This window comes from Herpailurus yagouaroundi, unplaced genomic scaffold, assembly GCF_014898765.1.
Source record: "Herpailurus yagouaroundi ecotype Mexico unplaced genomic scaffold, PumYag 222, whole genome shotgun sequence".
Taxonomy (NCBI): Eukaryota; Metazoa; Chordata; class Mammalia; order Carnivora; family Felidae; genus Herpailurus; species Herpailurus yagouaroundi.
In genome coordinates, this window is record NW_024412453.1 from 4,367,945 (window position 1) to 4,395,150 (window position 27,206).

Sequence of the window (27,206 nt, forward strand, 5' to 3'; positions counted from 1 at the left end):
TGTGTTTTTTGCGAGCAGCTGAGCTCAGAACCTCCTTACTCTGCCATCTTCCTAGGAGTCCCAGTGGATGCACTGAGGGTCCCTGCACACACCATGTGCTTCCTCCTCACCTGTGTGGTCCCGCTGTGCGCCTGTGCCACCACACCTGCATCTGTGGTGTTGGCTACAGCTAGGTGTATACCTATATATCCTGAGTCCAGTTGAGCTGCTTGTGATAAAGGGTGAGCCATCTACCTTTCATAAATTATGACAGGGTAGGCAACATTCAATTCCAGACTTGAGGGAAAGTGGCTCTTTTAAAAGCAGACCCCTTTTCAAGGTTTCTTCTATTTGAAAAAAAACAAAAAAAAACCCCAGACACACTGAGAGATGTTACTTGGATTCTTCTGTTTCTCCAGAAATGCCAATCTGAAGGCCACTTCTGCAAAGAAACCTACTCTGAACAAGATTGGATTTTGCTCTGACACTTCCCACTTCTTCAATGTCACAATCATCTGGGTAGAGGCCAAAGCTTAAACCAATTTGCGTAAAAATAAAAGCAAAGCAGGTCTTTCTGAACTTGGCTTCACAGTCCCAGAGTTAGGTCCTTGTTTGCAGAGGGAGCCTGAGGGCCAGCTCACTCAGATGACCCATATCTGGGTGTTTGCTTCGTTTCTTGATGTATTCCAGAGTTTTCACCTAGGAGGAAAAAGAAACATCAGTATCCCTTTGGTTCAGCTAGGCACCAACAAATCAACCGTATTGTGAGCTGATACTGTCTTACAGCTAAAGTCTTTTGAAGCATAAAGGAGGGAAAGAAACCAAAAAAGTGTTAAAGTAAAACTTCTTAGTTTACATTTTGCTTATAAAATCAGATTTTGGTATGACCAGGAATAGCTGCTATTTCTATATGTCTTTTTGTTTTCATTTTGAGAGGGCACGAACAGGGGAGAGGTGGGGGGACAGAGGATCCGAAGGGGCTCTGCACTGAGAGCAGAGAGCGTGACGCGAGGCTGAAAGTCACAAACCATGAGATTATGACCTGAGCTGAAACTGAACGCTTAACTGAGCCACCAGGCACCCTGTTATTCAGAGGGAATAAAAGGAAGATGAGCACTGATGTGATATTGAGGCCAGCTGTGCTTTGGCCAGTGGGTTTGTGTCGCTCACCAGGACCCCCATGCTCCCAGAGCCTCACCATGGTCCTGGTGTCTGCACAGCCGTGCCTCTGTGCCAGGTGCCACAGGTTGACAGAGAGTTGGTTGAGTCTGTTGTTGCGCAGGTCCCCGTGGGCCAAGATGCTATTAAAGAAGGAAAGGCCCAACGAGCTCTGGCGCTTCAGGGCCTGAAATAGAAGAGAGAGATCAGGATCGGGCAGTGGGGCACAGGCGGGGGCCCCGCGTGGACATCAGCTCTACCTTGGATCTTCTGGAGGGGCTGCTTAATCTCTGAGTCCCGCCTTCATCTGTAGGACAGGAAGGTAATGCCAGCTCACAGGGTGAGGACCGAATGAGATGATGCATATAAAGCCCTTTGCCCTGTGCCTCCATGGGCATTTATTACTCAAGTACAGATGAAAACGAAAAGTCTAAAATAAGTCTTTCAGTTGGGTCCTCAAGCCACCCAAAGTGCAGTCACTACCCAGTAACCAAAGGGCAGAAATAAAGGCCAAATGACAACAGCTCCCCAAGAGCAACAGCCAGGCCCAGCTTTTATAAGAACCATTCTATACTTTGATTCCAAATCTAGCCTCTCTTAATCTGATTACAAGTACCTAAATAAGAAAAAGTCTAACCCAAATGTTAAAGGAGACCAGACCTGAATCCCAGCTTTGCATGGTACAAGACAAAAAGAAAGTCAATCTCCAAAATGCAACAGTCCTAGGAGAAAAGATACAAGTTCTGAAAGGTAAACAGAGGCATGTGGAAAAAGCCAAATAAATAGGGGGGTGTTGACAGGAGCCAAGTTCACTCATGTATCCATGTGGACCCTGGACGGTTGATGACCTGGGCCCTTGCTGAATGCCCTTGGCTCACACTGCAGAACATCACTGGGCCCAGAGCCTCATTTATCTGCTTTGCTCCCTGGCGGCTAATGGGAATGGAGCCCTTACAGGGGACCAGGTATTCTGCTCTGTGCTTTACAGAGCTCATCAGAGTTACCTACACAGCAGATCTTTGTGGGAGGCATACTTCTAACCAGCTGCATCAAGCACATGTTTAGCACTGTCTCTCAGGAATCCCAACCCCTGGTTATTTAAGCATCATGCTAGGTGCTGGGGTGAAGGGACTTAGCAGGTGTAAAGTTATGGACTGACTTTACAGAGTCCTAGATTACCTGGATGGGCCCAACTGAATCACTTGAGCCCTAAACAGAGAAATTTCTGAGAGACAAGTCGGCAGAAGGAGGGAGACTGGAGATCAGAAGCATTTGACCACCATTAATGGGTCTCAAGAGGGAAGAAGAGGGGCCAAAAGCCAAAAAAACAGCTTCTAGAAGCTAAGAACCTCTAGCCAAGAGCCAGCAAAGAAACAGGACTTCAGTCCTACAACTGCATGGAACTCAAGTCTGCCAACACCCTAAAATAAGCTGGTCAGTCAACATCTTGATTTTGACCTTGTAAAATCCAGCCAGCGCCAACTCAAACTATGAAATAATGAGTGTTTTAAGCTGTTGAGTTTGTGCCAATTTTCTGAAGGCTGCAATAGGAACCCAGTCCACTCCCATTGTTCTAGAGGCCTCCAAGTTCAGAAAGCTTTGGGGAATTTGCTCACAGATGACAGCGCAGAGGTCCAGTTGTCCCACTCCAGCTGATAAGATATTCCCATAGACTCAGTGCTGGCATCACATTAGGAATCCAGACTCTGAAGAGGCTAAGAGTTGCCTCTGTCAACTACTCTAGGTGGACAAAACCAACCTACTAATCATGCATCTGTCCATCATTTCACAAATATTCATGGGGCCTGGACTCTGCTAACTGCTGAACCAACTTAACCCCTCCTGCCATCCTCTCCCAAGTGAGAATTTAAAATATCTTGGTGGAGGAAAAAAATAATGACCAAGGAGCAGCACAGCTGGGTGACGGTGGCTGAATGGCAAGGAAGAGACACCCCCACCCCCCGTTGAGACTGCTTTGGCAACAGCCTGGACCAGGTGACAGTCCTAGAAGCTGAGCTGACTCAACATCACAGTCAAAGAGTGGGGTCATCCTGTGCAGGGCCCAAGCCTGCAGGCACAGGGAACTCCTGACTGCCTGCTTTGGGGTCTTTAATGAGACAATACAGTTCTACCCCAACAGGGAACCTGGGCAGAGATGACCATTCATTGAGTTCCAGCCCAACTTTCTTTTGCCTTTTAAAACTGGCCCTGGTCTGATGCTGGGACTACAAGAGTGCACCCTTTCTGCTCACAAGAGGAAGCTAAAAGAAAATTCTATTTCAAATACAACTAAAAGAGTCACCCCTGAAAGAGGCCCTTGAACCACATTTCATTGAAGTGGGAGAGGTTTTTTTTTAAAGTCAAACAAGAGAGACCATATCAAACAAGTGGCTATTTTTCCATTCTGGATCTTCCCAGTAAACATTTTACCCTAAAAAGTTCAATTGACATGTGGTTTAAGTGCATAGCCCCTTAAAAGTGAAATTATTAGAGACAGATCTGAGGGACGAGAAGTCATACCAGCCAACAAGCAAAGACCCAGAAAACCACAAACACATTATGAGAGGACCAAATCAGGCCTTGAGCCCCCCTCCTCTTCTCCACGGTTTTAAATAGAAAAGAGCTTTTCATTCTTTGCCTATGAGAAATGTCATTTCCAGGAAGCTCCATGGGTCTGGCATGATTCCCAGCTTCACCACACCCAAATAAACAACTTCATACTCAGGAGTAAAATGGCCAACTCCATGTGGATTAAGGGGACAATTTTGGAAGTAGGTCTGCTACCAGCAACGAGAGATGGGATACTCAGGACTGGCATCAATCAGCATTGGGGTTTTTCAACAGCATGAAGCTTCACTCTCCACTAGGTAGAAGAATCTGACCCCTTTTTCCCAGAGACCAGACTCGAGAGGATCCCATCTCCAGGGATCCTGCCATGACACGGTTGTCTGTGCTGAATTTTACACTGCACTGTTAAAAGGATGATCTGTTCCATTTTAGCTCGATCCACCCATATTTTTCTAATAAGTGTGCATATATAGAAGGACATTTTCATTTAATGTCCCTGGTATTTATGGGGAGTTAAAACGTTCTTTTGAAAAATTCCAACTTTGCTGTTTTCTCAGAACCCTGATTCAGAGTCATTATCACCATCAATGCTCCCTCCTTCAAGAGAAAAAGAGACATAAACGTTAAATTACAGCACTGTCCCCTCCCACTCCCTTAGCTGCAAGTATACATTCTAAGACACCCTAGTAAATGTCTGGAACCACAGACAGTACCGAGCTTTATATATACTGCTTTTTCCTATACATACATACCTATAGCAGTTTATAAATTAGGCACAGTAAGAAATTAACAAAGTAGAGTTCTATAGTAAAAGTTATGTTAATGTGGTCTTCAAAATATTGTACCCTACTCGCTCTTCTTAGGATGTAAGGTGATAAAATGCCTACATGAGATGAGGTGAATGATGTAATGTTAGGCTACTACCAGCCTTCTAATGAGATGTCAGGAGGAGGATAATTTGCTTGTGGATCGTAGTTGAAACCAGGTACCTGCAACTGCATGATGGGGCAGGGAGGTGGGAGGATGATGACTGGACATAACTACATATTTATATATATATAGTTCTCAGGTTTATTTTTATTGTGAGCTTGGGATTTTTCTAGGCTATGGTCGTTTATGCTGTTGGTGGCCACCTGTGATTAAACCCAGCCTGTTGCATCAAGTTGAAGAAATGTATTTATTTTCAAGCCATGCGGCAAATTTTTCTTGAGTGTAAGCTGTTAAACACATACCATTGCTCTGAGGGCCCTGGGTTTTAAAAATCAGGAAAAGGTACTAAGAAGAATTTTTCACAGCAGAGGAGCAGAGGAGGACCTGACTAGTGAAGCGAGTGGAAGCTGAAGGTGAAGGACTCCACTCCGTGGGGTAGAAAGAGCTCTCGCCTGAAAACCACCTATTTGTGCAAAGGAAAGCTGGGTCTTTAACCCTAAGAGTGTTTGAGAAAGGCCTCTTCTAATACTCACTGGTTTGATAAACCAGTTTCTCTGAAGAAACTGGGGTTCTGATTCTGCCCCTTGCCCAGACAGCCAGGTGCCCTCAATGTGTTAACTTCTCCAGAGTTCTGTAGCCCTGTGTCCAGAAGGGTCCCCAGGTTGGCGGGACACCCCCAAAGTACACTCCCTCCCTAGAGAGGGCTGTGACCAACTCTGGACCCAGGGCAGCAGTTCTGTATTTTCCTTCTGCCTCTTGGACTGCTAACCCTAAGGCTCGCCCTGAACTTGGCAGGGGCTGCTGGAGAATGGAGTCCAGAAAAAATACCTCTGTCTCTAGCACCTGCTTGAACACCCTGGGGATGATGGGAACCCAGAACACAGATGTATGTCACACATGCGTACACCCACAGCTGTGTAATATTCTGGTGGTCTTCTGGTGGGGCAGGGGGATAAGGGCAGTGGTGGTGTTTTATATAGCCCTGGAAATGAGTAATAATTTAACTTGAAATCCAGTTTGATCTTACTCTGTATTCAAAGGACTTGATGGGGTGGGGATGCAGCAGCAAAAACTAGGAACCAGAGAATCTGATGAAGGGAAGGAAGGGGAAGGCTTGGAAAGCTACTGGGAAGCAGGCAGTCCAAAATCTGCCTTAGGTTTGGGAAAGGGAATTGAGCAGGACACAGGTAAGAACAGGGCCTGCCATGATGAAATCCGGAACGAACCGTCAGGTTGTCTTGACAGTTGGGAATAAAAAAACCCAAAATGCTCAGAGCTTCAAGCTGACAGGTTGGAGTAGTAAAGAGCAAGACCCCGGGAGCATGTGGAGGCAGAAACAAATTCAAGTGCCAGCTGACCCACAGAATGCAGAGAAAGGTCAGGCGTCAGCTCTGACTCCTCAAGTACTGCCGGCCTCCACCCGCTAACACAGTAACAGAGATGAGCCTCGGTCTGAATAACTAACTGCCTCGGCCAAACCTGAGATGGGCTTCTGGGATCCATCTGTCACCCACATGTTTGGGTTGAAGCTGCAAAAAAGGAAGTCATGATTGGTCTAACAGGGGAAGGGAACCAGGTAGTTCTGTAGATTGGACTAAGTGAAAATTAACATTAAAATCAGTTAAGCATCTAACTTTATGGAGAACATGGAAAAACTGCTCTAAAAATGTAAAAGATCTAGCATCTGATACATTGGTGTATTCTGTGGGTAAGAACATGGGTTCCAGAAGACTGCCTTGACCACATATCGTGTGGCTGCCACTCCAGGATTTTGTCCTTGCCTGTAAAGTTTAAAGGCACAGCTGTTCCCACCTCACCCGACTGTCCTGAGGTTTAGGTGAGACAATGCATGCAGAGTCATCAACACCACACTTAAGTAGAACAAAGGCTGGAAAAACAGAACCTACCATCATAGGAGGACAATAACTACATGCTTATCTTACAAGATAAGCAGAAAGGCCTTGGTTGAGGAGGGCAATGCAGTCGTTAAAAAACTACTACTGTAAGCTGGGAGGTCTGTAGGTGGGGACCCTGGTGTTCATTCACCAGAGGAAACCCAGGGCTGTGGAGAAACCTCTCTGAGCCTCCATCTCCTTTTCTGTACAGTAAGAACAAACACAGCACTTGTACCTTGGCATGAAAAAAACGCAGGCAAAGCACAGGCTGTTTATTCAGTATGTAGTGGTCAAGGATTTGCTGTATGCCAGCCTCAGGGTGTGGGGATGCTGTGGTGAGTGACAGACCCTAGGGACTTAACCTCAGGCACAAGGAGGTCTCCAAAACTCATGGCGCAAGGTCCCTGTCCCCATGGAGCTTAAATTCTGGTGGGAGAGGCAAACAACTGAAATAAGCAGAACATTTCAGAGAGTGACCAAGTAACGTAGGAGCAAAAGCCCTGGATGGAGCACTCATCATGTCTGCACATAAACACTCTATTCACATGAATGAGTTTCCTTTCCAGAATGAACCAACGTTTGCCCTAGAAACTTGTGCACTCAGAGCAAGCAGCAGCAGGGGGACAGGCAGAGGGCACCTACCTCATCCTTGGCCAAGGTTTTCAGATGCTCCAGGATCTGAGCCATCACCGTTTCACACAGCTTGTTGTTTTCAGCCAGAAATTTGGTGTCTCCCCCATAGAGGCTGTCGTTGGAGTCAACTGATGGAACAGACCAGAGCAGTGAGCAAAATGTGGTATGCCCATTCAAAGGAATATCATTTAATCATAAAAAGGAATGAAATTCTGACACGTTAAAACATGGATGAATCCTAAAATCTTTGTAAGTGAAATGTGCCAGACACAAAAGGGCAAATACTGCATGATTCCTCTTTTACGAGCTATTAGAATAGGTAAATCCATAGAAGGAAGTAGAATGGAGGTCAGCACAGGCTGGGGAGACAGGGAGGGAACAGGAAGTCATTGTGTATTGGGTACAGAGTGCTGGGATGATGAAAAAATTCTGGAAATGGACGGTGGTAATGGCTTCACAACATTGAATATACGTGATAAAACGGAATTGTACACTTAATGATCGTTAAAATGGTAACCTTTATTACTATGTGTATTTTAACAATTTTTTTTAATGTAAAGTCTTAGTACAAAAAAGTCGAGATCTCTGATTACAGAGACCACTCCAAAGGATTTATTTATTTTAAGAAAATAATCAAGGGGTGCCTGGGTGGCTCAGTCAGTTAAGCATCCAACTTCAGCTCAGGTGATAATATCATAGTTCGTGAGTTCGAGCCCCATGTCAGGCCTGTGCTGACAGCTCAGAGCCTGGAGCCTGCTTCGGATTCTGTGTCTCCCTCTCTTTCTGCCCCTCCCCTGCTCATGCTCATGCTCTGTCTCTCTCTCAAGAATAAATATTGAAAAAAAAATTTTTTTAAAGAAAATAATCCAGCAGGTGCCCAAAGATGCACATATGTGATGTTTGTTGTTTTGCTGTAAACAGCAGCATTCGTCATATGTTCATTGTATGTTCATTGTAAACTTGTTTAAAAGGGTGAAATGAGAAGTAATGTAAATGTCGATCAACAGAGTTTTAACTAAATGCTCTGTTACACTATTAAATACTAGGAGGATAATAAATGATGTGATCTATAGTTGCTAATTACCATATACTATGTTATACTATTAGTAACAGTTACAAGATACTATCAATTTTAATTTTTTTTTTAAGTTTATTTATTTTGAAAAGAGAGTGCATGAGTGGAGGAGGGGCAGAGAGAGGGAGAGAGAGAATCCCAAGGAAGCTCTGTACTGTCAGTGCAGAGCTGGACGTGGAGCTTGAACCTGTGAACCATGAGATCACAACCTGAGCCGAAGTCAAGAGCTGGACACTCAATGGAATGAGCCAATCAGATGCCCCAAGCTACTATTAATTTTTAAAAAGTGACAGAACAGTATCCATAGTAGAGCCTTTATATAAATATAGCACACAGATAAACATATATCCATGTATATTTCCTAATTTATAGTTGCTTAAGAACCAATTTTTAATTATTTCCTTTCAATTTGTCTGATTGTCTGAATCTTTTAGAGAATGGGACAGAGGCGCCTGGGTGGCTCAGTCGGTTGGGTGTCCAACTTCGGCTCAGGTCATGATCTCCAGGTCCATGGGTTAGAGCCCTGCATTGGGCTCTGTGCTGACAGCTTGGAGCCTGGAACCTGCGTTGGATTCTGTGTCTCCCTTTCTCCCTGCCTGTCCTCTGCTCGTGCTCTATCTCTCTCTCAAAAACAAATAAACAAAAAAAGAGAACGGGACAGATAATAAGCATGTAGTAATTAATTAATAAAATAATTTCAGACATGTCTTATGTACATTTCTAGTTGCTGTTTCAAAGCAGTACATTGAATACCTGCCTGTCTCCCCTCGAAACACCAGCTGACACCATTTTGCTCCTTGTGTGCAAGCTCTCTCACTTGCTCTCTACACACACACACACACACACACTCACACACTCACACATAATGGGTTTTTCTAGCCAAACCATTTGTGAGCAGATTGCAGACCTGTTGTCTAAGAATAATGAACAACTGCTCCCCAGCAGTCTGCTTGCGCCCCGGCTTCTCTGTCCAAAGGCAATCTCTCATCCAATTCTGCCTGTTTATGGGTCTATGTCTCAACTACTATCCACCATTCAGAGGATGACAGCTATTCTCTTAAAAGAATGTAACAGACTGTGATTCTTGTAAAAGAATGTGATTCAGCCAGTCACCACCACCTGATTTTGCAGGGCAGCAAAACTGCAGCTGGTGAAGGAATTTCTCACATCCACTGCTGAGGACCAGAATAGTTCTTGGCATAAATTCTCAGTCTTACTCCGGGTTGGAACCTACTCTTTCTGATTAGCTCAGCACTGGAAAAGAGAGAAGGTCTAAGACTGCCCATGGCCAACACTCCCCAGGCGGGCCAGGCGTGTGTTCAGAGCAGGCTGCTCGCGTGCGCACACACACACTGCACCTCCTGGGTAAGGGTCTGCTCTGCACCAGATTCCACGCTAGGAGCTGGGGACCCAGTGGGGGCCAAGGCTGATTTGGTTCCTGCCTCAGAGAGCTCACAGACCATTAGCAGATGCAGACCAGCAAACTGAAAAGCATGTACTGAATGTCAGAAGGGGGCAGTACAAGGGGTTATGGGATCCTGAAATCTAGGCTTGGGATGGAGCTCTGGAATTAACAAGGACAGGCTAAGCTCCACAGCTTGAATTCACTGGACAAATGGAAAAAGGGGCTAGGGGGCAGGATGAGTTTTCCATACTTGATAATGATGGAGGGAGCAAAGGGCCAAGTTGAGAATTAAAAGGAAATTGGTCAGACCAGTGTATAGTGGCCCCGAGAGTCCCCTGAGGGAGACATGATATCCCTGGCAGGTGGCCACTAAGAATAGCCCACAATCCCTGCATCTGTCTTGCCCTGCGATCACGACCCTGAAGACTTCAAGGGCCTGGCAGGTGACATGGAGGAGCAAAGGGGCTACACTGGCTTCACAGGGGCATCCTGGATTGTGGTCTTCCAACTAGCTGGATACACACTATCTGCATATTAAATAAACATGCAGGGGCACCTGGGTGGCTCAGCTGGTTGAGTGTCTGACTCTTGATTTCAGCTCAGGTCATGATTCCAGGGTCGTGGGATTGAGCCCCATGTCAGGCACCGCGCTGAGCGTAGAGCCTGCTTGAGATTCTCCCTCTGCCCTCCTACCCGACTTGCATGCGCTCTCTCAAATAAAAGAATATAATAAAAAGTAAATAAAAAGAACACTCCATACACAGGAAACTTTCCCTCACACATCAAACACATCTACTCTCTCACATTTGTAAGAGAGCACTGGAGTTCTTGCTCCAGGAGATCTCAGAATGTCATCGGATTAATCTAGAAAGAAAGTAGCAAAGGAATTCTTTGTAAATGCAAAAAAATTTGACCCTAGTTCTTGAGAAGTTCTAACCTGTTTCAACACTGTAAAAGGCTGCCTAGAGTAAGAAAGGGGTGGGGAAAAAAAGCGCCTCCCTTGGCCCCCTGGGCCTCTCTCCTCCTAAGACAATTGTCAGGTCACACTTGCACATCCAGAGTAAACACAGCTGGGCCAAGAAAGAAGGAAAACAACCCACCCAGCCTTCCATTTTCTTCTCTAAAAGCCAGAAATCTAGACTCCTGTCTATTGCACATAGCCACACTCCCTTTGCTTGCACTCTGGCTCCCAGTCTGCCAGCTGTATAGTTTAGACAGAGGGTTAAACGAATCTGCTCAAATAGGAGGATGAGGAGAGGACAGGAGACAGGAAAGGGCTTACCCCTCTAACAGGGCCCAAAGTTGGCAGACCCAATTCCAGGTCAGTGCCTGGTCCTCAGAAGTGTCTCTACTGTTACATGTGCACTTGGCAAAAAAGGAAATAAAAATGCCAACCAATAGGAGAGCCGGGGTGGCTCAGTCAGTGAAGTGTCCGACTTCAGCTCAGGTCATGATCTTGCGGTTTGTGGGTTTGAGGCCTGCATCAGGCTCTGTGCTGACAGCTCAGAGCCTGGAGCCTGCTTTGGATTCTGTGTCTCCCTCACTCTGCCCCTCCCCCCCCTCTTTCTCTCTCTCAAAAATAAAAAAAGGCAACAAATGTAGGAAAAGGTGCTCAATCTCATTGCTGAGAAATGCAAATTACATTCACTAAAACAGCCAAAATGAAAAAGACTGACCACACGGAGGGAACAAAGGGAACACTCATTCATGCCTAGTGGGAGTGTCAATTGGTACAACCATTTTGGAAAACTGTGAGACAGTATCTACCAAAGCCCAACATAAGCAAATCCAATGAGCCATCAATTCCACCCGTAGGCATATTGCCAGTGGAAATGTACACCAAGAGCATGTATAAATTGTGTTCACAGCAGCACTACCCTCAACAGCCAGAACCAGGACTGTTGGAAACATGCAAATGTTCATCCCGGAGGGAATGAATAAATTCTGGTATGGTCACCGGGTGGAATACTACACGGCAATGCAAAAGGATGCACTCCAGCTATGCACGGCACAGGTGAATCTCACACACACACAGTATCGAATGGAAGAGGCTCGACACCAAAGAATGCTTGCTAAACGATTTCACTGACATCAAAAGTCGAAAATGTACAAACTAATCTGTGATGCTGGAAGCAGAGTGGTGTGCCCTGGAGGGGAAAGGGGGGGCGATGACTGGGTGGGGGCATGATCTGGGTGGGGGTTTCCTGGGTGTGTTCACTTTGTGATGATTCATTGAGCTTTCCAACTGGCTGTATGTCTGACATATGTTATGATTTAATTAAAACACTGTTATTTTATAAAAGGAGGCAGCATGACGCATGCTCCACAGTTCAGGGTGTGACTTGCACTTCCACCAATAACCGGCCACAGGCCCTGGAGTAAACCATGGCGTCTCTCGGAGTCTCCCCTTGCTCACACATAAAATGGGGATGTAAATGCCTGTCTTACACGCTTCAGGGCCGTAAGGAGTACAGAAGAAAGATCCGTGGAGTCTGGGGTGGGCCTTGGCACGCAGTAGGAGCTCAAGTCTCGGGTGCTGTCATCATCCACATCAACCTGCCTCCCTAAGTTACATCTTAACTATTAGCCCCCAAATGCCAGCTAGAGGAAGCGTGAGAGTTGTAGCAGAAGGCCCTCCCTTAGCACTGCAAATGTGTTTCCAGAAATTTCCAAGTGGAGAGACCGTTGCTTAAACCCTAAAGTATGCAATTACTGGCCAACGCACTTTTCGCAACAATAGGGCCATCTTGGGAAAACCGATAATTAGAACGGAGGGTCTGACAAGCAGGTGGGTGCTTGGGCTCAGTGGGCAGATGTCTGGAATTGGGACTGTCCTGTGTTACATCCAGGATGTGAGAAGTCTGCTTTCAAATTCCTGGCAGCAGATGCAGAATGGCTGGTAGCATGTGGGGGAGGCAAGGCCACCTCCTTCCTCCTGAGCATCTGAAATAGGGATTCCCTGAGCCCCAGCGTCACCTGAAGAACTAGGTAAAAACACCCAGGGTCCCACCTGAGTCTGTGATTAGGGGCAGGCCTGGGAGAAGCTCATGCCTGTGGACATCAAACCACCTTTCTAGGTTATTCTGTAGCACACCAGAGAGAGCACGGAGTGAGTGCTTGGAGTGCTCCCCTAAACTTGTCAGGTCGTCAAAATGATTTTGGATATTTGTTATAGACAAAATTCTCCGGCCTCTTCTTGGGGTTCCCAATTGAGAAGGGGCAGGATGGGGCTCAGGGATCTGCTCAGGTTCTTACTTGGGCACATGTAGTGAGACCCTGGACTAGAAGTTTCTGGTTCGTAAAACACTAAGGGATTTAAAAACAAAAACATTTTACTGGACTTTCGTGAAATTCCAGCTTGGTGTAGTCCAGTGGGAGGGGCCCCCGCTACCTTTGTCTATGTGGTAGAGATAGGTCTCCTGGCTCATGGCGGATAGGAGGTGCAGGACACAGGTGTAGATGCGGATTTTGTCGTCACTGTTGTCCTCCCAGGTGTAGTCCTGGATCACGTTGAGAAGCTCTCGGACAAGGAACAGGACCCCATGTTCTGGATGATCCTAGCGGAAAGCCAAAAAAGGATAAATAATGCTAGATAGGAAGCAGGAGGAGAAACCAAAAGACAAAAAATCCACCAGGACAGAAGCCCGGGTCCCTCCCTTTAGCAGCTCTCGGGGAATGGAAGTGCCAGCTGCTTTGCAGGTGAGCCCACTCACAAGCCTGCTCAAACACCACTGAGAAAATGGACAGGATAACGTTCATCCCGCCGACGAGCATGCCCCAGTCTGGGGAGATGAGCTTGGAGAGCCTCTTTGGGTCCAAGGAATGAGGGAGCTAAGTTACCTGTCAGCTTAATGGCCCGTTTCCAAAATTACACACTGGTTGTATGTGTAGAGCAGTAAAAAGTCCTGCTCCTCCGACTCCAAAAGCAAGATTGTGGGTGTTGTAGCAGATCCAACATCGGAAGCCACCTGCTTTGCGTAAGCCCCCAGTGATCACTGTCACCAGCAAGGGCACCAGCGTTAAATATAGCCTTGCTCTTCAGGGCGTTCAGGGCGTTCAGTGACATTAACAGCTAACGTGAGGACGCTCTCTTGGGAGAGGAAAAAACCCAAGAGGCAGAATCTGGTGTTCCTCAGATGCTGAAATGAATCGGAAGAGAGTGCCGGATGCCACGAAGCCAGCAGCTTAGTTCACTTCCAACAAGCTGCCTGCATTTCTGTGGCTCCCCTTCTGAACATGCTCCATGGAGGCCTACCGCCAAGACTCAGTGCCCAGCTCTGCCGCCATCGTCTTGCTCACCCGGTGGCCACACCTTGCCCCTCATTCACTCCAGCCAGCACCTTTATGTCTCCTGGGCCCAGCTGGACCACTCAGAATCCTGCCAGGACACAGTGGGCATGCTCAAAATGGTTCCGTGAGGACCAGTTCAAGAAGGATTATTTATCGAGACAGGGGCAGCGTGAAGGGAGCTGGAGAGGAAGGACAGGCGAGGCACCCGGGGCCTCACGACAGCAGGAAGCCCTTACCGACCCTGGACTGAAAGCACAAGGGGGGTAGGGGCGTGACCGGAAGTGCAAGACCCGCAGCTGGAGACGGCACCTAGCAGGAGCCGCAGCCTCGGGTAGAAGAACAAGGCCGCTGCCAACCCACGGCCGCATCAGGGGACGGATGCCCCAAACTCACTCTCCTCCCGCCTTCCAGTCTGCTGTTGGTCCTGAAGTTGGCTGAGCGACTTGGATACCAGAAGGGAGCCCAGGTGAGGCGGTCCCCAGGGGCCGGTCTCCCACGCACATCTCCACGGAAGCGCAGAGGATGCTGCGGCCGGCAGCTCGCGTGCCAAGGATGGCTGGCTTCCCGGCCCTACTGCACCCCCCGACTGGAATCTTCATCCGCAAGACTTGGCCACACTGGCTCCTCGACAGCCTCCAGATCCCATCGTACACGCCAGCTCCTCAGCGAGGCCTTCTCCGATCAGCCAGTCAGAGCCTTGCTCACCGCCGGCCCCCAGTCTCCATCACAGACCGTCCTGTCTGTAATTCTGCAGTGCAGTTCTCAAGTGACTTCCTCACTCCCGCAGTGAACTGCCCCACAATATCTCTTGTTTATGCTTATCTTTCATCGTCGCCTGTAACCCAGCACGACAGACACCTCATCTGCCGTATTTGCCGATACACAGCCAGGACTGCCCTGGGAACACAGCGTGAACGGTGCCCCGCCCTGTCCCTGGTTCTAGGACAGTGCTGGGCGCAGGCAAGCACCCAGTAAGTCATGGTGGTTGGATTACAGTTTGAGCACCTTCTGTGTGCCAGGCGCTGAGGTGGCTACAAAGACGAATAACAGTAGCTAAGTTTTATGGTGGCTATCGTAGCTTTTCTGTGTTCCAGTTAGATATGATCATGACCACCCCCCCCCACCCCCAATTTCACAGATGGCAGATGAGCCACAGAATGGTTAAGTGGCACTGCTGGTAGGTGGAGGAACCAGGGCTTGAGCTCTGACAGTCTGGTTCCAGAGCAGAGATTCCTAACTGTTAATACTGTAGTTTTCTTGCCCCTCTCTGACTTTATGGAGCTGGCTAACTAGGGGAAGCCTTACATGTAAGCCAGCTATTTTGTGACTATTGTTTTTTTAACCTTTGCTTTTTTTGAGCAAGAAAGAGCGTGAGCAGGGGAGGGGCACAGAGAGAGGGAGACACAGAATCCAAAGCAGGCTCCAGGCCCTGAGCTGTCAGCACAGAGCCCGAAGGGGGCTCGAACTCAAAAACCACGAGATCATGACCTGAGCTGAAGTCGGGTACTTAACCGACTGAGCCACCCAGGAGCTCCTCCATTGCCTACAAGTTTTAACTGAATCAAAATTAGGCCTCTGAAGTGGTAACACTGAACCTGTTCAATCAAGTCTGTATGTCCTACCAAATGTTATAGAGAAGTCTGTCCTCTAAGAGGCTGACCGCTGCTAACACCACAGCAGATTACTTCAAAATGCTCCGAAAGTGACACCGTTTGCCGAAGAGAGGCTGGCCTGGGGAAATGTTTATTTCTGCATTTAAAATGACTTTAAATTTTTTTTCTAAACAAATAAAATGAAGTCTTTTAAAAGCCTTGTACACGGTTGGTAGGACCGCAAAATGGTACAGCCACTATGGAAAACAGCATGGAGGTTCCTTGAAAAATTAAGAGGAGAACTACCAGGGTGCCAGGATGGCTCAGTCAATTAAGCGTCTGACTCTTGATTTTGGCTCAAGTCATGATCTCACAATTAGGAGATCAAGCCCTACAGTGGGCTCCAGGCTGGATGTGAAGCCTGTTTTAAGATTCTTTCTCTCCCTCTCACTCTGCCCCTCTTTCCTGCTCACGCTGTCTCTCTCAAAAGAAAAAAAAAAAAAAAAAGAACAGAACTATCATATGATTCAGCAGTCCAGCAATCCCACCTCCGGGTATTTGTCCAAAGAGTTGAAATCAGGATCTGAAAGAGGTATCAGTATTCTCATGTTCGCTGTGGCACTATTCACAGTAGCCAAGATGTGGAAACAACCTAAACGCCCACTAGTGGATGCATGGATAATGAAAAGGTGATATACATACACAATGGATTAATATTCAGCCTTAAAAAAAACGTAAATTCTGTCAAATATGACAACATGGATGAACCCTGGAAGCCAATAAGTGAAAGAAGCCAATCACAGAGAAATACTCATGATTCCACTTACATAAGGCATCTAAAACAGTTATGTTCACAGAATTAAGAATAGATGGTGGCTGCCAGGGGCTAGGAGGAGGAGGAAATGGAGAGTTACTCATCGATGGGCTTATGAGGCACCTGGGTGGCTCAGTCAGTTAAGTGTCCAACTCTTGATTTTGACTCGGGTCATCATCTCACGGTTCATGGGATCGAGCCCTGCATCAGGCTCTGTGCTGAGAGCAAAGAGCCTGCTTGGGATTCTGTCTCTGCACGCTCTGTCTCTGTCTCTGCACACTTGCTCTCTCTCTCTCTCAAAATAAACAGTTTTTTAAAAATGGGCTTAAAGTTTCAATTAAGCAAGACGAAGACACTCTAGAGAGCTGCTGTACAACACGGTGCCTGTAGTTAACAATACCGCATCACATACTTAAAAATGTGTTAAGATGGTAGATCTCTTGTTAAATGCTCTTACAATAATAAAATTAAATTTAAAAAATTAAATAAAAGCTGTGACACGAAAGGATATGATCTGAACCAGGTAAAAGCAGGATGCGGGAGTTGCCTTCATACTAAACCTACTCACAAGAGACATGCCTCACGTGAGGCCCATGGTGGGGCCCCGGAGACCCCAGCCTCGGCTATTCAGGCTGAACATCTTCCATATTTATTACTAATGCTGTATCCCACAGGACGGATGGAGGGTTGCTAAGGCTCAGCCTTGAGCTGATAAAGTGCCCTGTCAACGTTTCAGGCTCAGATGGTGCCGAACAGACTCCGGAGCAGCACAGACCTGCTGCTCTGCTGCTCACTAGCTGTGCAACCTCAAGCTGCACGGGCTCTCCAGCATGGGCGCCTCACGTGGAAAAGGCACAGTGATTCCTACTTTGCAGGGCTTGGAGGAGGAGTCCCAGAGACTGAAGGCTGCTGAAGGTCTGCAGTACAGCACAGGACACGGGGCAGGCAGTCACACAGGCTATTCATCTCCTGATCTTTACTAAACCCCCATAGCAGCGTGCACACTGATACCAGGAACGAGACAATCCACTGAGGCCAGGGGGACGTTCTGGTGAATGCCAATGGACCAGGCAGGCGACAGAAATGGGTCCAGAGGCACCCATGGGAATTGGAGAGAGTGCACATGCCTCTTCCTCCCTCCACAGCATGGGCCAGCTGCCGCGGGTCGGAGAATGTGGGCCCCACATGGCAGGATCTGATTTCTCAAGAGGAACTAAAAAGCTGGGTTTTTCTGTGATCTACCAGTTTTTAAACGTGGGTAATTCATACCAAATGTTTTCCATCATTGTGTGGCCAAAAACCGTGTCTCTGGGCTGGATGCCACCCACTGGTCATCAGCATGCAACCCCAGGGACAGAGCTTCTGGGTCAAAAGTACTTTCAGATCAACTGTTTCATTCAACCTCATAGCAGCCCCACCAGGCAGGCATTTGGGTGACATTTTAGAAAGGTGACAATTATCTGAGGCTCTGAAGAGTTACAAAACGTTCCCAATGCCATAAGGCTGCTGAGTCACTGGGTCAGACGGCACTCAAGTTTCTGACTCCAAGCACAAGGCTTTCGTCCAGTCTCTGATTTTTAACATGAAGAAAATCTCATGTGTAGAAGGAAAATGCATCCCAATTAACCAACAAACAATGACACTGATCAGCTTAGATTACTCCTTAGAAATGCTGCGGTTTTTTTCTTCTTTTTTTTTTTTTGGTCCCCTCACTTGACAACTGGACTCTCCAAAATACAGAGAAACTGTTTATACAAAGGACTAAGAAGGTGATTTGAAAACAATGAGGTCAGGCGTTGAGCACTGCCTCCTGACCAAGCCATCTTGTCTCCCCAGAACCTGGGATTTCAACCTGGACACTTGGAAGCTAAGTCACTCTTTGTCTCCTCGGCTCCACTGAGAATTCACACGCCATTCCAAATGCACACTTCAGTGGTTAGTATACTCCCAGAGCTGTGCAACTGTCACCACAATCAATTTGAGAACATTTCTGTCACCCCAAAAAGGAACTGTGTACTCATGAGAGAGAGTTGCTTCCTGGCCTGAGTGCAGAGGGATGTTTTTTCAAGTGCAGTCCTGGACCATCCACACCTGAACTACTCAGGAGGCTTTCAAAAGTGCCGATTCAGGGCCCCATCCTAACCTACTGAGTCAACCTCTCTGGGAGGGGGCCCCAAGAATCTGTATTTTAGCACGGATCCCGGATTCCTGTACACATTTGGCTCAACCATGTTTTTACCTGGATCCTGTCACAGCCCGGTGAAGGCTATGGGCTCCTCAGGATATGACTTGTAATACAGAAAATACAATAAATAAAAACAAAAAAATAAAATAAATGCAGAAAATAAAATATGCAAGACCACAAAAGAAATATAAAACATACTCATCAAAATATTTTTTTCAATATATTTGTTATATAATGTATTCTATTAGTTCTTGATGAGTATGTTTGATTAGCAATTATGCTAAAATATACTTGTCAATTTTTTCAATGTATTTGTTATACCGTATTCTATTACTTCTTGGTGAGTATGTTTAATTAAGTCTTCTGAAATATCTGTCACCTTAAATGTGATATGAACAAACGGTTGATTTCTTTGGTGACAAATTCCTAGCCCTGTGACTACCTGCTACTGTGGCTCGTTGCCTATATAACTCACTATGAAAAGAAACCAAAAAACTCACAAGGGAGCAAAGGGCCAATTTCAGTTTCACAGAGATTTGTAAAAATTGAGATTTTTTTTTTTCTCATGTAAATTCATGGTTGCCCTGCCAGACTCTCAGGAAGCAAGCAGGGAGACCGTAGGTTAAGAACCTCTGCTAGGGTGAGGGTCCTGGTGCTGGGTCTGGAGAGACAGAAGCCTGATTCCTGCCAGCCCAAGCCTGACTGCACATCAGAATGTTCCAGAAAAAACCCCAGCATCCTTCCAACAATGTCTTCTTTGATCTCCACTATCTCATTTTGGTTTCTAGTACTTGCCATCAAAAGAACATCACCATCACCTTTTACAGGGTTGGACTATTCTAACCACATGTGTATACTCACTCACTTAATCCTCACAATGACCTGGAGATGAAGACACTATTATTACTCCCATTTTATAGATTAGGAAACTGCAGCCCAGACATGTTATATAATTGCCTGAGCCTACAGGGCTAGGAAGAGGGGGAGGGGAGATTCCACCCTAGGCATCTTGGTCCGAGGCCTGAGTCCTTAACCCCTAAGTGGCACCCACTTGACTATGTACAGAACCACAACTAATACACCCAGGATACAAAATGAATGGAAAAGACATTGAGTAACTTAGGGATGCCTGGCTGGCTCAGTTGGTAGAGCATGTGACTCTCGATCTCAGGGTCTTAAGATCGAGCCCCGTGTTGAGGGAGGAGATTATTTACTAAATAAAAGTAAACCAAACACTGAGCAATGTAAACCTCTGACTAGAAAAGCAGCACATAGACACAGATAGAATGTCCCTGCACTTTTAGGGCTAAAGATGTACATGAGGCAGATCAAAGAAGGACATCACCTATGGCTCTTCTAGCAAAACGTACCGGAACTATTAATAAAGTAGAAAAGAAATTGCAGAGGAATTCCAGAAGGAATGATTCTGACGGCCGCATCTTTCCATCGATATTAATCGTCTTTGGAACTTCCGGAATGAGGCTTATAGCGGCTTTGAAGAAGGCATCGGCTGCAAGACAGAAGAAAAGTCTGTGTATGAGAACTCTGAAAAATTCAGGGTCTGCTTTCTTCTTCACCTGGCTGCCAGGCCTGTCCTGCGAGTTACGTGGAAGGCAGGCCATGCTGAGGGCCAGATATGGTGGGCAGGTCCGACTGGAGGGCTTCTGCAACCTTAACCGACTGGTAGAACATTCCGTGGAGAGGGTACTGCTGTTGCCTCACATCTCCACCTCTCTCCCTCCTTCCTTCACTGAGCAATTCAGCTCAAAGAACCTCCATCAGGGTGGCTTTGATAATTAAGTGAAATAAACAAGTGGCCGATTTTTACAGAAAGCCAAGAAATCATAGCTGCCGCTGCAGACAGCTCAACACATACTGGTTCACCAAACCCTCCCGTTCACCTTGGGAGGAAGGCCACATGCCTGCTCCTTCAGCAGTGTCCTGGGTATGCTCGAGGTGCCAGCACGGGACGTGGAGTGGGGTGCAAACTCTGATCTGCCTGGGTCTACTCCAGCACCATGTTTGTTACACCATATTTGTTAAAGTAACTGAACCCTCTGAAGGAATCCACACGTGCACGCCCATGCACATGTAGACACAAGCTTCTGAGGCTTCTGACTAGGTAAATAGTTCTGAGAATCACTTGGGAGATAAAGATATATATATATTTTTTTTTTAAGTTTATTTATTTACTTTGAGAGCCAGAGTGCGCAGGGGGAGGGCAGAAAGAGAGCAAATCCCAGTCAGCAATGAGCACAGCTCAGGGCTTGAAATCACGACCTGAGCCTAAACCAAGAATCCGGCACTTGACCGACTGAGCCACCCTGGAGCCCCAAATATTTTTTAAATCACAAAATTGTCTATAAAACAAGAAGACCTCAAAGGGTGAGAGAAAGCAAGGGAAGGGGCGAGCAGAGGAAGAGAGGGATGGAAGAGGAGACGGGAGGGAGGCAGCAATAGGAGGACAGAGACAGGGAGGAGCGGACGGGGAGACAAGCAAGGACTGGAGGTGGGGGTGGAGAGGGAGAGCTTAAGAGAACTGCCAAAGTATTCCACATGAGAAAAAGCCTCAAGGTCGAAACAGACAAAACACTGACCTGACAAGTGAAATTTTAAACTACCCAACAAGATCAAACGTTTACATGGTCCACATAAATATACTTCCACTCCGAAACGACTTCCAGCGATGCGGAGAGAACAGTGCGCTGGTACACAGCATCCTGAACCCAAGCGGGAGCCCCACCCAGCAGCCTAGAGGGGCAAACCCAACAACAAACGCCTGCCCTCTGGGAACAAAGCCCTGCACTTAATGAGAAGAGTATGTGTCTGCAGCTCGATGTGGGCTTTTTTTTTTTTTTTTTTTTTTTTGGTCTTCCCTCCCTTCCTTCTTCAAAGAAAAAAAACAAACCCAAAAACAAACATGTTAAGGAAAGACCATTCTCTCAGAGTTTTCTCTATAAAGTTACCTCTGGTCCTGAATACTCCCTTCCCAGGCTCTCTCCCACACTGAACTCACACCCTTACGTTCACCTCAGCAAATTTATTAAGCACCAACGGTGACCAGGCACTGTGGACACACAAGGAGAAAAGGGGGTGAAAGTTGACAACATCAGTAGGGTGATGAGACTGACCTGATCACACTGTTTCACACCTACCTACGGGGAACCTATTGTGTCCTTTGGTCTGGGGGTGAAGGGGGGACGGGGAGGACACAAAGCAGCTGATGTCGATCTTGTTGTATAGAAAGAGATTAAATACAGGGGCGCTGGGAAAAGACACTTGATATCTCCGCCTACAGATAGTAGTAAATGACACTACTAAAGGGACCACAGACACTCCTAAGCCCTGTTTTAGGTAGTTTGTATTCTTAGTCCCCAGCAGTCCTATGGGAAAGGCACAATGATTTCAACGCCCACATGAGGAAATAAGCTCAAAAAGGGGGTGGCCAAATCAGAGTAGCCCAGGGATGGTCAAAGACTGAGCTGAGCAGAGTTTAAAGGCCATCACCCACACTGCATTATTTTTTTAAAAATGTTTTATTTATTTTGAGTGAGATAGAGAGCACACATGCACGTATGTAAGTGGGGGAGGCGCAGAGAGAGTGGAGAGAGAGAATCCCCAGCAGGTTCTGTGCTGTCAGCCTGGAGCCCAATTCAGGGGCTCGATCTCATGATTTGTGAGATCATGACCTGAGCCAAAATCAAGAGTCAGATGCTTAACTGACCGAACCATCCAGGTGCCCCAAATTCGTGTTTTTTTAAAAAAAACACAAGCCTACAAATCATAGATCTGATAAGGGGTTTATATCTAGAATATATAAAGAAATTCTCCAATAACAGCAAAACAAGTAACCTGATTAACAATGGGCAAAGGACCTGAACAGACAGTTTTCCAAATACACAAATGGTCAACAAGCACATGAAAAGATGCTCAACATCAATAATCATTGGGAAAATGCAAATCAGTGCAATCCCCCAGAGATTTCATCACTGGGAGAAAACTTCAGGATGGGCATCATAAAAAAACAAAGAACAAAAACAAAAACCAGTAAGTAACAAGTGCTGGCAAAGATGTAGAGAAGCTGCTGGTGGGAAAGTAGAACAGTGCAGCTGCCGTGGGAAACTCTTTGGTGGTCCCTCAAAAAGTCAAACATAGAATTATGCTCTCAGCCTGCAATCCTACTTCTAGGTTCAAATTCAAAAGAAATGAAAGCAGGGACTCAAACAGATACTTGTACATGAATGTTCACGGCAGCATTATTCACATTAGCCAAAAGGTGGAAACAACCCTAGCGTCCATCAACAGGTGAACGGATAGGAAAACGTAGAACATATATACAACAGGATTATTATGCAGCCTTAAAGAGGAAGCAGATTCTGATACATGCTACAACATGGATAATGCACCCTGAAAACATTACACCAAGTGAAACAGGTCCGACCTGAAAACACTACACCAAGTGAAACAGGTCCAACACAAGGACATATGCTGTAGGATTTTGCTCTTATGAGGTAGGATTTTGCTTTTATTGACTGCATGGAGACAGAAAGTAGAATATTCCCCTCTCCCCAGTTACTGTGTAAAGGGTACAGGTTGCATTGGGTTTGGAGGGATGAAAAGGTCTGGAAATGGATGGTGGTGAGGGTCGCATGACATTGTGAATGTACCTAAAACCAATGAATTGTACGCTGAAAAATGCTTACAATGATACATTTTATGTTCCTCATTCGTAACCACACCACACAAGAAACAGAGCTGAATCGAGCGCTGAGGTTCAGCTCTCTGGGAACAGGCAGGCCTGGACGCCGGCTCTGGCTGTCTTCCTTCTGTGGGAAAAGCTCTCTGTCCCCATGGCTCTACAGGAACTGCTTTCTGGTGAAAACATTAAGTCCGTAATGAACAAGGTGAAGAGCTTCTCTCAGCGGAAATGGAAATTCTGCTCAGAACAACGCCAAAGACCATTTATTTATTCTATTTATGTGCTTGTTACCAAGTGGCCACGAGAAAAGTGCCCATTATTATGCCTCATTAAAGAGGGCGCAGCTTTGTGCAGGGCACCCTGTTCCTCACAAACGCCCCCCACTCAGTTCCCATTCCAAAGGAGAGGGCTAAAATAAACAGTTATTTAGGGGTTGGGGCAATGTTCCAGAGTGTTCCAAAGCAGATTTTTATTTCTATCCTTAGAAGACTTACTCCATATATAAAATCTTATCCAGGAGACTTCTCAATTTTGATCTCGTAATTAGAGCTCAAATCCTATTTTATATGAAAAGTTTTTCCTCCTAGAGTTCAGAATAATGACGTCAATACCATAGAACACTTTTGTGGCTATTAAAAGCCCTGGAAGACAGTCCAAGATAAAATGGGCTACATGTGTTTTGTTTTGTTTTGTACAAGACCTACAGAAAAAGGAGAAATCCGATTCCAATCCATAAACACTATTATTCCTGTTTCACCGGGGGGGGGGGGGGGGGGCCGGGGGGGGGGGGGAGGGAAAAGCAAGCATATGTACCAGCCTCCCTATGCTTTATCTTTTTCCACTGGATCTTCTGAGGTTTCACTGGACAACCGGGCTTCTTTTCCACATCTTACTTTAAAAAAGGAATTAAAAATAAAAACCAAAACTACCACTCAGGGTTGCCTGGCCGGACCCACGTCCATTCTGTTGTGAGATCCTTCTTCGTGGGGTGTCCACTCCTCTGCAGAGCAGCATTCTGTTGTTTTCTGTGCCAGAGCCAACATGTCCCTCAGCGCTGCCGGGTTCTGGGTGAAGGGCAAGCAGAGCCACCGTCCCTGCTCTCAGTACGAGGGGCTGAGCTGCTCGAGAAGCCAGTTTTCCAAAATTGCTTTAGCAGAAGCATCAGAAGCTTTGCTAAAAATACAGGTTCCCAGGCCTAATATGGCCGATGGGAAGTACTCTGCAGGACCTGGCGGTTCCTCCAACTTTAAGTGTGCATGGATGCTGTGTACACATGTTACATACAGGCTACAATGCGGACGAACCTTAAAATCATATCCTAAATGAAAGGAATCAATCATAAGAGACCTGTATTGTAAGCCTGCACTTATATAAAATAATAAGAACAGGCAAATCCATAGAAACAAAAAGTAGACGGGCAGCTGCCTGGAGCTTGAAGGAGGAGCAAAAAGGAATGACTACTCAGTGGGTCCAGGGTTTCCTTTTGGGGTGATAAAAATGTGCTGGAATTAGTGATGATAGTTGCACAACTCTGTGAGTGTCCTAAAAACCAGTGAATTGTACACTTAGTAGAAGGATGGATTTTATGATACATGAACTATCAGGTCTCACTCAGCTGTTACTTAAAAAATATATACAAATTCCTAGGTCCTGCCTTAAATGTACTGAACCTCGTTACCCAAGATAAAGAATGGGGTCAGGGGAGGCACCTGGGTGGCTCAGTCGGTTAAGCATCTGACTTCAGCTCAGATCATGATCTTGTGGTTCACGAGCTCGAGCCCCGTGTCAGACTCTGTGCTGACAGCTCAGAGCCTGAAGCCTGCTTCAGATTCTGTGTCTCGCTCTCTCTGTGTCCCTCCCCTACTCATGCTGTCTCTCTCTCAAAAATAAAAATAAAATGTTAAAAAAATAAAAAACAAACTGTTGCATTGTCATATCCTGGAAATGATGTGGCTAATAAACAGAACACGGTACATCTATGTAAAGATGCCTATGATATTTTAAGCACAAACCGTTATATACCTGTGTACAGCAGGATCCTATCTTTGTAAGAAAAACGGGTATATCCTTACGTAGATGCATAAAAATAAGTGAGGCACTAGAATGCCAAAGTATTAACTGTGATATAGGAATTGTGGCTGAGGGTGAAAGAAACTGGGATCTTTCACTTACCGCTAACTTACTGCTTGGAATTTTAATTTACATTTCTAAAAATAATTTTTCTTTAGCATACATACAAAGGCATGTAATGTTTTAAACTTTTCAATCACAGAAATGTGCAAAAGAACAAGTGAGGCTGTAAGGTAGACAAGGCAGGTGATCAAAGGGGGTATCTGAATAGTAACCCCTTCCTTCTTAACCAGGGGTGGGCGTCCACCCACAGCCCAGGGACTCCAGACTCCTGCTGCTCCAAGGGACATCCACCCTCCTCGTGTGCATCAAGCAAGGCACTAAGGGTGGCACACACCTTCCAGAGGCCCAGGTACTGGCCTGCTCCCCACAGCCAATGCGCCAGGAAGGTTCTTCTCTGATTAGTTGCTTGATGAAGTGAGGCATAATTCAGGGTTCAAGCTCTCTAGACAGCTCCACTTGAATGGATTCTTCTGGAGGCTTTAGAAGGTCTCAGCCTGTGCTCTGAAGCCTTTTCCAGATCCCCGAAGGCAACTCAATAGCTAGTGGCCTCCCACAGGCATACTCGCCTGAATAGACCATTCCTATCTGTTTTGTGCGCCAAGGCTCTACATAGGACTCTGTCTGAACGACAGATAGGGTTCCACATTCTCAGAGACTAAAATATCCACCAATTCGACAACTACTGAAAACCTTCAAAATGTTCAGGATTAAGACGCCAGTTGCTCATTGTTGGCAAGAGCAAAAAAACTGGAAAGGGTCCAAATATTTTTCAATAGGAGTTTAGGAGAAAAATGGAGGGGGGCTGGGGAAATAATTTATAGCACTTCCAAAAAGAAAAGGAAATGACATGGAACACTGGACAGCCATTACAAAGAATGGGGTGGATCTTTATGTACTGACATGGGTTAAGTGGGAAGGCGCAGGGGGAGAAAAGACCAATATTTACTGCTAAGTGAAAAAAGCAAATTGAAGGGGTGCCTGGGTGGCTCAGTCGGTTAAGCGGCCGACTTCGGCTCAGGTCATGATCTCACGGTCCGTGAGTTCGAGCCCCACGTCGGGCTTTGTGCTGACAGCTCAAAGCCTGGAGCAGGCTTTGGATTCTGTGTCTCCCTCTCTCTCTGCCCCTGCCCCTGCCCCGCTCTCTACCCACCCCCCTCTCAAAAATAACATTAAAAAATTTTTAAAGAAAAAATAAAAACATTGCAGAAGACACAATCCCATTCCCAAGGGTGGTGGGGACTACGTGTATATATAAGAATACAGATAGAAGTGGAGGGAAGGAGAGCAGAAGAGAGGTAAAGCATGAGAATGAAGGAGTATTTCTAAATGAACCTATAGAAAAAAAAAATTAAGAAAACTATCCCAAATGTTAACAATGGCTGTTTTTTCGAAGGGAGGAAACAGAGCAGATTACTGATGACTTTTATTTTGAGGCCTTTTATGTTTGTTAACTTCTGTACTTCTTAATTTGTGGGAATTTTTTCAAATGAGCGTGAAATAAATTTTTTTAGTAAAAATCATTAAGATTTAAAGTAACGTACAAGCTGTCTATTATTCAGTGGGAAACAAGTCGGTACCCCAAACACCCTCCATACATGGTAACATAAACTCAAGACTTGTGACCTCTGAGAGTCAGGTGATCCTTTTGTGTCCCCAGCATTGTCAACACAGACTAGGATTCAGCACATGAATCTAAACACACAGTCAAGAAGCAATGACCCACCTTCAGAGGTGGCGTTTGGTTTTTTAAATAACAGATTAGGTCACTGCTAATGGAAGTCTATACTACTTGTCAGAGCCATAAAATCCCAGGGCTAAACAAGAGCTCAGAAGCCACTCCACTCCCAAAC

The 27,206-nt window shown here is 46.1% G+C and overlaps 1 protein-coding gene across 7 annotated transcripts in view; it reads right to left on the bottom strand.

Moving 5' to 3' along the window:
• Positions 1-366: 366 nt before the first annotated feature.
• Positions 367-27,206, bottom strand: part of VPS35L (VPS35 endosomal protein sorting factor like) — a 101,613-nt gene continuing 74,773 nt past the window's right edge. For 6 of the 7 annotated variants that reach the window (XM_040458912.1, XM_040458914.1, XM_040458913.1 and 3 more), the window contains 5 exons: positions 19,895-20,034; positions 13,035-13,200; positions 7,173-7,291; positions 1,178-1,324; positions 367-678 (listed from right to left, as the gene is read on the bottom strand). In XM_040458912.1, coding sequence (XP_040314846.1) covers positions 580-678; positions 1,178-1,324; positions 7,173-7,291; positions 13,035-13,200; positions 19,895-20,034 — 671 coding nt within the window. In that variant the 3' untranslated portion in view covers positions 367-579. Of the gene's footprint in view, positions 679-1,177; positions 1,325-7,172; positions 7,292-10,447; positions 10,508-13,034; positions 13,201-19,894; positions 20,035-27,206 lie in introns of those variants that run through there. The other variant, XR_005785585.1, reaches the window with a different exon arrangement.